At 37.1% G+C, this 15,891-nt stretch overlaps 1 protein-coding gene across 1 annotated transcript in view; it reads right to left on the bottom strand.

The window, feature by feature from the left end:
* Window positions 1-15,891, bottom strand: part of clcn7 (chloride channel 7) — a 69,003-nt gene that overhangs the window by 22,156 nt on the left and 30,956 nt on the right. Inside the window, exons 13-17 of the mRNA XM_048552368.1 lie at window positions 14,715-14,769; window positions 12,692-12,752; window positions 9,930-10,074; window positions 4,028-4,121; window positions 2,030-2,199 (exon numbers count right to left, since the gene is read on the bottom strand). Of these exons, the coding sequence (XP_048408325.1) occupies window positions 2,030-2,199; window positions 4,028-4,121; window positions 9,930-10,074; window positions 12,692-12,752; window positions 14,715-14,769 (525 nt within the window). The remainder of the gene's footprint in view (window positions 1-2,029; window positions 2,200-4,027; window positions 4,122-9,929; window positions 10,075-12,691; window positions 12,753-14,714; window positions 14,770-15,891) is intronic.

Raw genomic sequence — 15,891 nt, 5'->3', positions numbered from 1 at the left:
GTAGAGCCAAAAATACAAGAATAAATAAAACATACAAATCTATAGTAAACCACGGGAGTTTCAGAAACCTGTTCATCGCATCAGGTTTTTACGTAATACAAGTTCTGAGAACCATCATCTTCCCACAGGAGAACCTCATATTTCACATACACCACAGTGAATCCTTAAGTCCCAATTACCTCCTGCAAGTAGGATTCTTTGTCATTACCTAGCTTGCTGGAACATATCACATGGAATTACAGTTGTGCTTCATCTTCAATTGGTATAAAATACATTATCTTTACAGCTTAAGCTGTAAATACTGAAATAGGTACATGAAGGGTCCTGAACAAATTGCCCTATTCTCAGCACGAAAACAGGTTTGGTTTTCAGTATACAATAAACGCCTGCAAAACAGCTGCTCAATTTTAATTCTGCACACTGTGACCAAGACAGAAACTAATAAATAATCAAATCATATGTCACGATATGAATAATACCACTGCAGTACTTAGTGGGATTAGTGACACTGTAATATTAGCATGATAGATATTAATATAAATGCTTTATTTGGCTCTGGACATCCAGTCAACATTCAGTAACCCTTGATCAGAAAGTGAACTGGAGTAACCACATAAGCAGTGTGGCATCACAGTGGACAGTGTCCCTACGTCTGGGCTAGAAGACTCAGATTCAAGTTCCATCCTAGATGTGTGACATGACATGTCTAAGCAGGCCAGATGAATTAATTATAAATATAGTGGCGATAAGGGGCTAAGAATCCTGCAATGACTAACTTACTTCCTGGCTCAGCAGACAGGTTTTGCTATCTACAAGGCAGAAATCAGGAGTGAGATGAAATAATCTGCACTTGCTGGATCAGTGTGGCTCTAACAGCACTCAAGGAGTTAACACCATCAACAGTCCGTTTGATTGGCAGTATATCCACATACACGTCCAGAGACTTTGCAATAGCAGAAGTTCATGAAAATCACCCGCAAACTGTGTGCTTGGCCCTTTTAAGTAAAGAGACTACGGGATCTCTCTTACAGCTGAATGTTACCTCTTATGTGACTTTCCAGAGAATACATTTAACCTGGAACATGCAGATTCATTTAAGGCAAAGCATCATATCAGCCAGAAGGCTGTTCAAAAGCTGCCCTGTCAAAACTGGGTAAACTATTCAACTAGACCTTGGCTAATCTTCTATGTCGATACTAATTTTCTATACTATCCTTATATCTCCTGTTACCTTTAAGATTGTGAAACTCGTTGATCCCTGTTTTGAAAAGACTTAAAGATTCAGCTTCCACATCCTTCTGGAAAAGTGATTTACAATAGGCAACCACCTACTGGGTGAAGAAATTCCTCATCAGTCCTAAGTGGCCTAAACCCTATTCCGAGGCCATGTCTCCTGTTTCTAAACTATCCTAGCCAAATGAGACATTCTTCCCGCATCTGTCTAAAGAGCTCCTTAAGAATTTGTTCCACACTTATACCCCGGAGATGAAGTCCTGCAATAAAACAAATAACCTGGATCTTCTCATTTTAATTTTAAATTCATTAACTTGGAACTGTTATGCCTCTACTGGCCAGGAGTCCCACACCAGCTCCTTTCATCCTCTAACTTAATCTGCAGAATTACTCTTGCTGCCAGGAGACTGATGCATGGTATCTCTCTAGTGTTTAATTAGATCCCGCCATTCTAGATTCCACCACAATGGGTTGAATTAAATCCAGCCCAATACATTTAGCCCTAACAATGCCATAATCAACTCACAGCCAAATGAACAGCAAGACAGGTCTTTCAACAAATGCCTACAATAGAAATTATTGAAATAAGCATTTTATGAATAGTTGCATGTATGCAACAAGTATTTACTATTACAAAGATAATGGAATCAAGCATTAATTTTTTTTTAGGAAGTTAAACATACACTAACAATTTCAAAACTCATCTTTTAAAATTCAAACTCCTTTGAGGACAAAAATCCAAGATCTCAATGCAGTACACTAGCTATAGCTCAAGGTTATAAAAGAAAAAACTCACAGAGACTGCTGAAACATTGGAAAGAAATATTCCAAACAATCTCCCCCACGCAGCACCAATCAGTAAAGATGGAATGAAAATGCCACTGGACACTGCTAAACCATACGTCCAACAGGCAAGGAAAAAGTAACTTAAAGTAAACAACCCCAGAGTCAGAGGATTGTATGAACCTGTAAAAACAAATCGTAGTGATCAGTAAATACTGTTCTTCAATATCAACAAATTACATTTTCTTTCACAGTATTCAGTTTTGCTTTTAATTTTAAAAGTACCCTTGCCTCTTTGATGCTCAAAGGAATTTCCCTGCACTCTCAAAAATGGATATACGAAATAATTTAACGAACACCTATTTGAAAATATAGTGAACAAAATCATAGCATCTACAAAACAACCATCTAATAACACTTTGAGGGATAAATTAGGAAAAGGAGCAATTGCAATGATCCCAAGATGAGAAAGCTAAAGTCTTATGCCCCAAAATATTTGGGATGGAGGTGGGTGGTATAAAAAGAGAGAGGGTAAGCAAGCCAGTGAAAACACTAAAGGAAGAAAATGGGTAGTTGCAAGTCTACGTGCTGTTCCATAACTAAGCTGGTTACCTAGTGGTAACATCTTCTAAATATAACTATGCCAAGAATTTGTTTTTTGAGAAGTTGAAGTTCACTCCCTGCATCTATTCAGCCACCTAGTCACTTTTTTATATTAAAGGCTCATTATGAATATTAACTGTATTGTAGATTAGTGTCAAAGTCCAAGAGGGACATTTTTTTTAAAAAAAACTAGTGTAATTCGTAACCATGAAAACAAGTCTAATGTAACAAATTTGTGTGGCTGCAGTAGTTTCAAGCAAGCAGTACTGTCTAAATGTGTTTCATAGGTACAAGTATTCATTATTCATGTCTGAATCTTTCCCATATAGAAGAGCTCCAATTAGATTGATATTTCTCATCAACCTATTCAGAGATGATATTACACGTGCCAAGCAAGTGGGACTTGAATCCAGGCCTCCTGTTCCAGAGGTAGAGAAACAAACTATAACGGATGAAGCATGTGGAAAATATCATGCGAGGACAAACTCAGGACAGGATTATAAAGGGAGTTAAATGCCCATTTTTATATGGTTTAGCACATGAATATGGCAAACTGTTGTGACCAAGTGTGCTCCTCCCATCTTTCTCTAGTCCCACTGCTCCATGGGTCACAACATTAAATTGCAAACCAGATTCTCACTAAGGCTAACTGTACCTTTGCGGATGCAGTCACTCAGGAAATGACAAACTCTTGGAGGCTTCATATTTGAAATCAGCTGGATCAGGGATCCAGGTACCATACTAGGCCAGCAAGTGTTCTTTTCCAGAACAGGAGAGCTGAGCTGGGAAGCTTCTTTCTTCCAGCAGGCTTCTCCTTAACTACTGTAACAATACCCAAGGTAGAAACTGGAACACAACAGTCCCATATCCAAGTGGGTGGCTTCCAGTAAACAAGCAGTTTATATGTGACTGAGAAATAGCTTGTTTGAAAGGATAGGGGAACGTCTGTTTTAAAATCATCTCTTTAAAAAAACAGCCAGTACCCCAATCAAGTTCCAGAACGTGATGTTCTATGACATTATCCAAATTCTCTCTGAACTCATACTCTAGGCTATTATCAATTAGATCAAGTTCAACTCAAGTTCTCAAAAACTATGAAATACAAAGCCCTCTCAACAGTTATTTTATTCAATGACTTAATTTGTACTCTCACCCATTTAAATCCAATGGATTAAAGACTTTAGGAAAAGAAATGTGTAGAAATTTAAAAGCTGAAGTGACAAAAACAACTTTCAAACCAACAATATCTATGAAACAGAATAACATTTCAGATGTGTCAGTTTAACAAAGAGGCAACATAACTATGTCAATAATTCAAGAACATTCTTGAATAACACTAATGCAACAAAACGCCAGTTCTGCAGCTTTCACAAGATGAATTGTTTTGCCAAATTTGTCTAACACTGACCTGGAGAATCATGAAACAGACTACGAACACTCTTTTCAGGAGTATTGAAGAAAGCTGTGGCCATCGCATTGTACTCTCCATCTGGACAAAATAACTGAAAATGCAAAAGTTGCCATTAAGATAATGTTTCAAATGAGGAAAAGAGAAAATTAAACTTTGCATGATTGTAATATGTGCATAGCTGTTTACATTGTCAGAAACAACTTTGTAGTGTACTTCTCCACCTAAATTTCTTCAAAGCAAAGAAATTATTCTAAAAGAAGCTTCCAAAATTCTCTTAAAATAACTCAACTTTCATTGGTGTACATCATGAACAAAATATCTACTGAACAGTTAATGACCCTCAGAGTGACCAAATATTTACTGGCAACATCTTGGAATATACTTTGACATGAAAACTTTTTTTTTGGGCGAATGGATACCCAGCTTCCTCAGTCTCCAATTATTGAATATTATACTGTCTAACAGTTTGAAGGTTTTCACAGGAGATGAATGTCACTAGCTAGGCCAGCACTTATTGCTTGTGCCTAATTGCCCTCGAGAAAGTAGAACTGACCTGCCTTCTCAAGCCACGCAATTCTCAAGACCATGACCTTAAAATGTAGGAGCAGAACCAGACTATTTAGTCCATTGAGACTGCTCCGCCATTCAATGAGATTGAGGATGATCAGATCAGCCTCAATACTACTTTGCTGCTTTTTTCCCCCATAATCCTTGATTTCTTATTAATGTCAGATTTAAAATGACCTGCCCTTACTGTAAAATTATGCCCTCTGGTCTCAGACTCCAACAAAAGAGAAACAACATCACAATACCTATTCTACCAAGTACTCAAAAAAACCTGATGTGTTTGTATTTAAAGTATTTAAGGAATAAAGGAATGATCTATAGGTATTTAACCAAAAGAATGACGAAATTTAGGTGGAGAAGTACACTACAAAGTTGTTTATCTGACAATGTTAGGGCCAATCAAGGATAGTAGTGCTAAGTTGTGTGTGGAGACAGAGGAGATAAGGGAAGCACTAAATGAATATTTTTCAACAGTATTCACTCTAGAAAACGACAATGTTGTCGAGGAGAATACTGAGATACAGGCTACTAGACTAGGTGGGATTGAGGTTCACAAGGAAGAGGTATTAGAAATCCTACATAGAGTGTAGATAGATAAGTCCCCTGGGCCGGATGGGATTTATCCTCGGATCCTCTGGGAAGCCAGGGAGGAGACTGCCGAGCCTTTGGCATTGATCTTTAACTCGTCATTGTCTACAGGAATAGTGCCAGACGACTGGAAGATAGCAAATGTGGTTCCCCTGTTCAAGAAGGGGAGTAGAGACAACCCTGGTAATTATAGACCAGTGAGCCTTACCTCAGTTGTTGGTAAAGTGTCAGAAAAAGTTATAAGGGATAGGATTTATAATCATCTAAAAAAGAATAATTTGATTAGGATAGTCAGCACGGTTTTGTGAAGAGTAGGTTGTGCCTCACAAACCTTATTGAGTTCTTGGAGAAGGTGACCAAATGGGTAGATGAGAGTAAGCCGGTTGATGTGGTGTATATGGATTTCAGCAAGGTGTTCGATAAGGTTCCCCACTGTAGGCTATTGTACAAAATGCGGAGGAATGGGATTGTGGGAGATATAGCAGTTTGGATCGGAAATTGGCTTGCTGAAAGAAGACAGAGGGTGGCAGTTGATGGGAAATGTTCATCCTGGAGACCAGTTACTAGTGGTGTACCGCAAGGGTCGGTGTTGGGTCCACTGCTGTTTGTCATTTTTATAAATGACCTGGATGAGGGCGTAGAAGGATGGGTTAGTAAATTTGCAGACGACACTAAGGTCGGTGGAGTTGTGGATAGTGACGAAGGATGCTGTAGGTTGCAGAGAGACATAGATAAGCTGTAGAGCTGGGCTGAGAGGTGGCAAATGGAGTTTAATGTGGACAAGTGTGAGGTGATGCACTTTGGTAGGAGTAACTGGAAGGCAAAGTACTGGGCTAATGGTAAGATTCTTCGTAGTGTAGACAGATCCTTGAAAGTTGCCACCCAGGTTGACAGGGCTGTTAAGAAGGCATATACAGTGTTTTAGCTTTTATTAATAGAGGGATCGAGTTCCGGAACCAAGAGGTTATGCTGCAGCTGTACAAAATTCTGATGCGGCTGCACTTGGAGTATTGCGTACAGTTCTGGTCACCGCATTAGAACGAGGATGTGGAAGCTTTGGAAAGGGTGCAGAGGAGATTTACTAGGATGTTGCCTGGTATGGAGGGAAGGTCTTACGAGGAAAGGCTGAGGGACTTGAGGCTGTTTTCATGAGAGAGAAGAAGGTTGAGAGGTGACTTAATTGAAACATATAAAATAATCAGAGGGTTAGATAGGATGGATAGGAAGAGCCTTTTTCCTAGGATGGTGATGGCGAGCACGAGGGGCATAGCTTTAAATTGAGGGGTGAAAGATATAGGACAGATGTCAGAGGTAGTTTCTTTACTCAGAGAGTAGTAAGGGAATGGAACGCTTTGCCTGCAACGGTAGTAGATTCGCCAACTTTAGGTACATTTAAGTCGTCATTGGATGAGCATATGGATGTACATGGAATAGTGTAGGTTAGATGGGCTTTAGATCGGTATGACAGGTCGGCACAACATCGAGGGCCGAAGGGACTGTACTGTGCTGTTATGTTCTACGTTTGGTGCAAAGCCATAATGAAGTCAGTAATTAAGTGATCCTCATTGCCAATATTATTCAACAATAACAAATTATCCAACAAACACTAGCATAGTCAAGCAAAAAGTTGCAGTTTAAAAATTGAATTAAACACCTTTGGCTTGAATGTTAACTGTAAGGGAGAGTTTTACATGAGGGCAGATTTAGAGAGAAAGAACAGAAAGTACTGAGCAATGGTACAGATTATGGTAACTACAACATTAAAAAAAAGACCAGAACTTACAAATGTAAAATTGCTCAAGCAAATCTTGTTACGAGATAGAAAATATGTTGATAAGCCAAAATTAAGTGCTCTTTATTTGAATATAAAGATCATTCAAAATAAAAAGGTAGATGATTTCATAACAAAAGAAGTAAATTAGCTTGATTAATTATCTATTACAGAGACAATTGCTAAGTGACCATGACTGGACCTGTACATTCAAATTTGGAAGGACACGAGGAAATGGGAGGGATGTAGCCTTGCCTTGTTAATAAAGTATGTGATCAGTCTGATAGCAAGAAATTCTTCCTTTGTAAGATCAAGATGTACAATCAATCATTTGGATGGAAATAAGAAGTGGTGAACAGAGAAGTCACTGGTGAGTGTAGTTTAAAGGCCTTCTGGCAGTATTTACACTACAGGTAAGAGTATATAATCAGCAAACAACATGGGCTTCCTAGAAAAGGATTGCAATAAAAGTGGGCAAGTTTAATCTTCATTTAAATTGGATGAAGCTAATTGATAATATTAGCCTAGAGTAGGAGTTCAGAGAGAATTTGGACAGTTTCAGAGAATATCATGTTCTGGAACAGACACAGAGCGTAGGCTATTTTACACTTTTGTGCAGTGAGGCAGGGTTCTTTTAAGGCCTCACAAGTAAAGAATCCTTTTAGTAAGAAGTATTAATAACTTAATGAAATTTCACATTCAGTTTGAGAACAAAAGTGTGCGGATCTGAAGCTTGAAATCTAATATTAAATAATAGCAATTTCACTGTCCATTGCACGGAGTTGAGGGTAGAGGAAAAAGGTTTAAATGATAGAGAACAATCCGTGGAATTAAGGAGATATTTCACGACTCTCAACAAAAGTTATGAGAAAGAAACATGGATGCACAGGCTATGACTAAAATTGACTAAGGATGTTATTAACAAAAGCAAAAAGTTGCTGGAAAAGCTCAGCGGGTCTGGCAATGCTCTGAGGAAGGGTCACCAGACCCAGAATGTCAACTTTGATTTTTTTCTTCTCAGATGTTGCCAGACCTGCTGTGCTTCTCCAGCAACTTCTATTTTTGTTCCTCATTTACAGCATCCAGTTATTTCAGTTTTTATTAACAATGTTATTACATTGAAATAAGAGATATCCAATGCAGAGATTAATGGCATGTTACAGGATTTGGAAAATGTTAGGAACCAGCAATAAAAAAAATTGAAAAAGAGGGAGAAATTGTTAGGAAAACTAGGAAGTAATATTAAAAACATGAGTCAAAGCTCCTACAAGTCTATGGAAAGGAAGGAGGTTGAGGCTAGGGAATTAATAATGGGAAACAAGAAAATGGCAGAGGCTTGGAACAAGTTTTCTGAATCGGTTCTTATGCTTGAAACCCCTAGAAGTATTAGAAAATAATCAGAAGCTAAAAGTGACTGATGGCTTTTTAAAAAGTTATTAATCAATACTAATGGACATAAAAATCTGTCAAGTCTGTTAAAATGACATTCTGCATTCTAAGGTCTTAAAAGAAGTGACAGCAGACATGGTAGATGTATTCATGGTAATCTTTCAAAATTCTCTATATTCTGAAAAGATCCCAGCAGACTGGAAAACCACAAACGTACCACCACTCAAGAGAATGGGAGGCAGGCCAGGCAGCCTAAATATCAGACATTGGGAAATGTTAGAATCATTATGAAGGAATTAGTTACAGGGTATTTAGAAAAAAAGCCACAACATAGTCAAGTAGAATCAACGCAGTTTTATGAAATGAAGTCGTGTTTGACAAATTTTAAAAATGTAACACAATCAGGGTGGATAAAGGGGAAAACAATAAATGTAGCATTTTTGGATTTCCAAAAGACATTCAATAAGATTATAAATAAACAAGTTCCTGCCCGTAAAGATAAGAGCTCACAGTGTTGAGGGCGATATGCAAAGATGGAGAGAGGATGAGCTATCCCGCAGGAAACGTTGGGATAAATGGATCATTTTTAGGTTGGTAAAATATAACGACTGGAATGCTGCAGGGATTAGTACTGGGAGTCAATTACTGACATTCTATATTAATGACTTGTGCGATATGATCCTACACGATTAAAATATCTCAAAGTTACAGAAACGAATTAAGCACTTCAAATATCACTAACAAAAATGAGTTAACTCAGCACAAAATGCACACAATGTAAACAGAGAATGATTTGGACAGAGATATTGCTATTTTAATTTGTGTAACAAGAGGTGAAAAGATTTGCAGAAATCACAGTTTTAGTTTCCTTTTGTGTTAGCATATACATTCATTGTTGTCCGTCCAAAACAGGCCAAGATTTTTGCAATAGCAGACAAGGGCTACATGAAAAAAAATTAAAATGGTTCTTAAGTGTAAATTGCAAAATTACATGCTTCTTTTCTTTAGGTTCCATGGTAACATATCAAAATTACTACTTGTAGAATTAAAATTATCGGTAAGAGAGATAATACCTTAGAAAAGGCTGTTGAGTTTTCAAGATATTAACAAACTTCTGAAGTTCAACTATGACTGCATGTTTGTTTTCTTCCTTCCAGTCAATACTAACCCTTCCCCTCACTGGACACAGGTACACAGATACTGGTCATCTTTCTTTGCAAGTAGCTATCTTTCATAGGAAAGCCTTAAACAGGTATTTGATTTGCTCCCTTCAATGTTCATTTATTACCAGAAACAGACCACTCAGCAGTAACCAGCAATGCAAATCTAGCCAACATTCTGTTCCGGAGTAAAAGGGAGGAGCTATGACAAACCATAGCAGCTGTACTAGTGCTCCAACAGTACCTGGAAAATTAAATCATAATATTTCCATCTCATTTCTTTTTATCACAGTATTTTGTTGCTTTGTTATAGCGTGTGAAGTTTCTTCCTGACTGAAGGAGTTGCAGTTGTGTTGTCGAAGAAATAATCTCTGAAATCCAAAACTTTAATCTACAATTTTACAAAAATGAAACAATGACTTACTTGGAGTGGATATTTAATAGGATCTTCTCCAATAGGCTGGCAATCATATGTGTATATAGCATAAATCATGATAAAAGAAACTGTAGCAGTCACTGCCCCAACTAGCACAGCTTCAATTACTTGCAAACAGGGACGATGAACGTACCTTTTCAGACAAAATAAAATCCAGTTAACATTTTATTACATCACGTACTGGTGTTAGAAATTGGAAATACGTCTTGTACATGTAATCATCAGCTTGAAATGGGTTAGTAGAGTAAAACAATCTTCCAGAACAATGCTTGAAAGTGTGCTTCTCTAGAAACAAATCAGTGAATTATTTTAGATGGTGCAGGCTGTAGAGAGCCCAAAAAGCAGCCATGGGTTGATGGGGTCTCCACAATTGTACGTTACAACTGGATGGATATTTCAAAAGAAATAACCACATTTCAAAACTCTGTTAGGATTTCCAATTAATCTTGCTTAAGGAAGATGTACACTGGAATGTACAAGTTTACTTATAATGACAGAGAATTACTTAAATCATCATGGTTCAATTATTCAGTAAGAAAAACTGGCTACAGAATCCAAAAGTCCTTGATAAACAGCTTGCTATTACACCTTATGAAAGCTTTGGGCATGGACTGACAAGAATCAGACAATGAATATAAAACTTCTGATAGTCACATAAGTAATTTTGAGAACAGAAGAAGAAACTGATTGAGGTATCAAAATGAGTTGCGATAAAAGAAATAAAGTAAGGTCTGATAATCAAGGATAAAAGATACACGCAAAATCTCAGGAAGATAACATTGTGGGTGAGATTATAGAAGCCCAAGTTTTAGATGAAAAAAGTTGATATTTTATTGGACATTTTGTAATAAGGTAGGCCATTAAAAGGGCAGTCTTCCTTCACATGGCTCTACAAGCAGAAGCTAGGATCACCTTTCAAAATCAGGTTCTCTAATCAATCTAACACTAGCTGGATAGCAACTGTAACTCCAGGATTGGCTCTCAAATGTCACCTGGGGCATGTTATTCAAATCCACAGATTGGAACAGTGGAAACCTTGACCAGGAAGGGAAGATTTTGAGAAGCCAATTGTACATCAAAAGGTCACATCTTGTCCCTATTCTTCTACTGAGCATCATCCACATGCTCTGGGGGAGATTAAAGTTTGGTAGCTGGGACATTCGGTCAGAGACAGTATGTTTACTTGGAAGATTGTTTTTGCCTTGGTTTTCCTCCAGGTCTCATCGGTGTTATGGAATTTAAGATGTTCAATACACAGGCAAAGTCAATGCTTTCTGATCCATGCCATGAACAGGGTGAGGTAATCCAAGGTGCTGCTGGTACAAGTTATTTCTCAGTGTTCTCCTTCGTAAGTTGGAGGAAGAGGCAACATTTGAGGGAACTGGTAAGCACCTAACTAGAGCTGATCTCAGAGTTCCAGAGATTAGCATCAAGACAAGTCAAGTTGCGCTTTTCCGAGCCGGATGAAATGACTCATGGTTGATCTTTTTAGCAGTCTAAGTTTGATGCTATGTGAAGCAACGGTCAAGGTCATGCTGTGCTTTTTCTCTGCAGACAATAACAATTAGAATGCTGTGTGCCTTTCATATGAAATGCAAAGATGATGGACCTGGTTTAGTTTGCTTGACTTCTCCACTTATAAAAGTTTATAGCATTTTTTTAAAAAAGTCAGAACTTCAACCAGTTGTCATGGCAATATCACTGGTGTAAATACATTTACAAGATGGAGGCTGCTCAATTATGTAGATATTAAGAAGAGATCAAGCCAAAACACTCTCCTGTGAAAAAACATTGTTGAATAAAAGAACAGTACAAGGCAAAAGCTTTAAGGAACCCTCAGAGCAGGTAGGCAGTTGAGGATGATTCAAGTCTAACGCTCAAGTAATTTGAAGCTGTGAAGATCGAACGCCAAGATGACAAGCAGCAAAGAAAGAAAAGAAGGAAGAGTTGTTCTCACAAGCCAACCATTGTCCCACTGCCAATCTCCTTACTTGTCCCAGTCATGTGTCTTTGCTGCCTATCTAAATTGAGGACATCATTTCAATGTTGTTGTTTCTTAACAAACTGACCTAAAACTACGTGGGATGCTAACATGCCTTTTGGCTCTTGAACTAAATTTTACATTGGTCTTTAATTCAGTGAACTAGAGAAAGATAGTTCAAAATCAGTATCACAATTTATTATTTCAGATTACTGTGAAGGCAAGGAGAAAATCTGTACATACTCTGCAACACAGTGGCAGGATGTGCATGGGCCAGGGGCAAAAAGAGGAAAAAAAAGATTAAAAGTTCAACATTCAAAATTAAAACCAAACCATAAATGAAAGCTTAAAAATGAAACCAACTTGTGTTTGCTTGTCATTTACAGTAAACTTAAATGGTGTCCTCTCGATGGGAGAAGGAAATTCACCATAGTCCCGCTGGACAGCAGGATCCTAATGCTCTCTCATTAGAGAAAGATGACTGGTGCTGATTTAACCTGAAGGTCACCATACCTCAAGAGAGAGAAGAGGTTGAGAAGGAGTCCTTCATGAAAACATCAGCCAGCATGGTCTTAACCTACACTGTTGGCATCACTTGCCATCATAAACCAGCAAACTGAACCCCTTCAGCTTCTATACTGTATTAGAAAATGCAAAACTAATTTTAGAGATTTTTGCATCTAGAGTATCTTGCCAAAACACTACCAGGAATAAAAGAGATTTGCAGATTTACTGACATTAAAATATGCATTGCTTTTGGACAATTTACCTGATTCTAAACATTGTAAGACAGTAATTCAATCGATTAAACAAAGCTCCAAATATGCCACCTGCAGGGTTACAAAGAGAATACAATGTGTTAACAGGTTTTTAAAAATAAGTCTGCTAAACATATGTCACCACTGCAACTAAAGACAGAGATAGATTAATTACATTTGCTATTCATAGAAAAAGATATCATACAGTACATACGAATAGAATGCTCAACTGAACTAGATATCAATAACCATTCCTGCATGACATTTCATGTTGCTGCACCAAATATGCATAAATTATCTGCAGATGCTGTCCAAACAACAATGTTCAATGATGATGCACAGGCTGCTGCCTTACCTGTTAAAATACCTATTCCAGGAATGCCCATAAAGGGAAGAGGGCAGATTAATTGGACGATTGAGTTAAAAGGTCCCATTAGGGAAAAGTCATAAGGATTCCTTAACCAAACTGTTTGGAAATTACTTTTTCCCAGGTGTTGACAATACGTGCCATGACAATCTAACAAGAATACCAGAAAGCTTATGCAGAACTACTATTAGGTACGCAGGTGAAGTGAACATACATACAGGCAGGATTATAAAACCAGTTTAAACAATGATGCCTAATAAACCTATATGGAAATACCACTGATAGCAAGACTATTTGCTATGTACTAAGATCTGTTACCCCAACAGAAATCATGAAAGTGTTTGTTTCTGTTTTTATTCTAAAATTGATTGGTCTGCCTCTGCAGTGTACCAGAAAAGCTCTTTAGATATCTTTCAAAGAATTTCTAACCCTGAAACAGACACTTGAGTTGGTCTCAAGCTACTGCAGCATAGCCTGCTTTTACTTCAATAACTCAAAAATACAGAAGCCATCATGTTGTGACATCCTATTGCTATAACAGTGATTAACATCCTATCAAGACTCCAGCATCAAGATCATTCACTGCAACCTTGAAGTAGTTATTTGATAATCATTAAAGGTCACTCCCTGTCAGAACCTTCAGTGGGCTTTACCAACCGGAGTAACTTTTAAGCTTGAAAAAGGCATTTGGCTGAGAGCAGGTCAACCACGTATGCTCTAGAACATTTGTTCTATGACTAAACATGCCTTTGACGTATCATATCAGTAAGGACTGGAACAACAGAAAACAAAACACTGCAGGAGGTAGGAGGGTTCTAAAGACCAAAATTGCTTACCGTTCAAACCAGACAGTCCCTACAAGTGTTTCTTGGGTATGGTTAAGTGATAAATACCTATGTGAAGTGGAATTTTATAATGCCTGCCTGTCAGATGCTCCCAATTCAGAGAGAAAAACATATTCAGATAATCACTGAAAGTGAAATCTGTAGATGCAAAGATCGTTATGTAGCTGGTTTTGAAAGACAGGTGGAAAGAGGAGTTTCAGTTACAAATAAAATTCAAAACTACAGAAGTCTTAAGAAAGCTGCTACCATGTAAAACACAGTACAACAGAAAACTAACAAGTAGCTGAAAATGTTAGCATCACAATAATCTCTTTAAAGCACATCACCAATCACAAAAAACGAAGCTCAAACAGTTTAGAAAACCTCTCATGAAACCTTGAAATAAATGTCAGCTTTGAAAGCATTTTCAGTTATCCAAAATCATGCAGGATAAAATTTGAGGATACTTAGCTTCAATTTAACATGGCAAATCAAGCATGTCCCACAGACCTTCATAACACCATTAATGCATGGTTTGAATCCGAATGATTTTAGTTTTAACAGTTAGTTTGTCACAATAACAAACAATGGATACGTTCTGAGTTATAATATTCAAAGTGATTTAATTCTACTGTAGTAAATTTATGCATTTCCAGAAAAACAATGCCAATCAAGCTTTTATGCATGAATTATCAAACACCAAATTTGTTGTCTTGTTTTAACATACAAGAATAATAATTCATAGCAGATTCTCTGTTCGATTACCAATTTGCTGCAAAATTTCAAATAGTACATTGTTTGCATTAAACTGCCTATGCCATTGCAGTGGTAAATGATACGTACCAATTGCACCTACAATGATAAATATGGGAATTTCATACCAATTATACTGTACAGCCTGTAAAGAAAACAAAAAGTAAAGAAATTGAAAGCAAAAAAAAGGAATTAATACTTGTATACACAGATTTAACTCATATATTGATTCTGGGTTAGTGGATGCAATACCCAGGGCTTTGTCTACAACATTCAGCAATATTTAAGATAGTCAACTGAGAAAACTAGGTGAGCAGCCAACAATTATTCTGAAGGACACAATGATGATTGACAAAGAGGAGCTCATGTAATTAAAACAAATTATGGGACTATAAATATGATTGTACTAACCACATAGTATTGGTAAAATGCAAACCAAACAAAAATTGCAATTATCATTGACAGGTAAAAGACATGCCTGAGGGATGCTTTCCTTCTACTTATCCTTACAAATCCGACTCTAATAAAGGTCAACTGAAATTCTAGTGCCAAATGAACAAAATCCAGTCAGATAATATGTTAGCATGTCAATCTTTCTTGTCACAACTGGGAAAATTATTGCTTCCACAAAGAATTGAATAAAGTTTCAAGCTTAGCTATACAGACAAAGAGAATAAATGTAGTTTTTTTTCCTCAACTCAGGCTAGCTTATCTTCTGCATACTTTGCATTTTTAACACATATTAACAAGACGACCAAGGATAAAACCAAGTATTCTAAAAATTAGGTTTTTGCTTTCCAGTTGTTACTGAACATAATTTTTCTAATTGTAGGCCTTTCCGCTTGAGCTGCTAGACATAACCAACATTTTCCCACAAACCGACAAAACAAGATTAAATCATTAAATCTCAGTATTCATACTAAATTAGTTCTTATTGCAGAGTGGAGGGAAATTTTGGATTGTCCTTTATAAATATAAAACGAAAGTAATTTTGGAAATAATTAAAACATAACTTGCAATTTAACATGTTTACATGGCTTGTCTTAATTGTGCAATCAAGAAAAAGCACAGCAAAAAGTACAGAAATTAAACAAATATATTCAAATTTACACACAGTAAGACACCTGGACACTTCCTCTGCACGTTTCTTGTTATGTTGATATGTACAGATTATACTAACATTTAGTTTAGACAGAAGCAGGATAATCTAAGCAATTAAGAAACTCATTAAGAAGACAGGTGGAGATTAATGTGGTTAAGCCTTGCA

The sequence above is a fragment of the Stegostoma tigrinum genome, chromosome 23 (genome assembly GCF_030684315.1).
Source record: "Stegostoma tigrinum isolate sSteTig4 chromosome 23, sSteTig4.hap1, whole genome shotgun sequence".
NCBI classification, from domain to species: Eukaryota; Metazoa; Chordata; class Chondrichthyes; order Orectolobiformes; family Stegostomatidae; genus Stegostoma; species Stegostoma tigrinum.
Note: the sequence above shows the minus strand (reverse complement) of the source record. Positions and strands in the feature narration are given on the sequence as shown.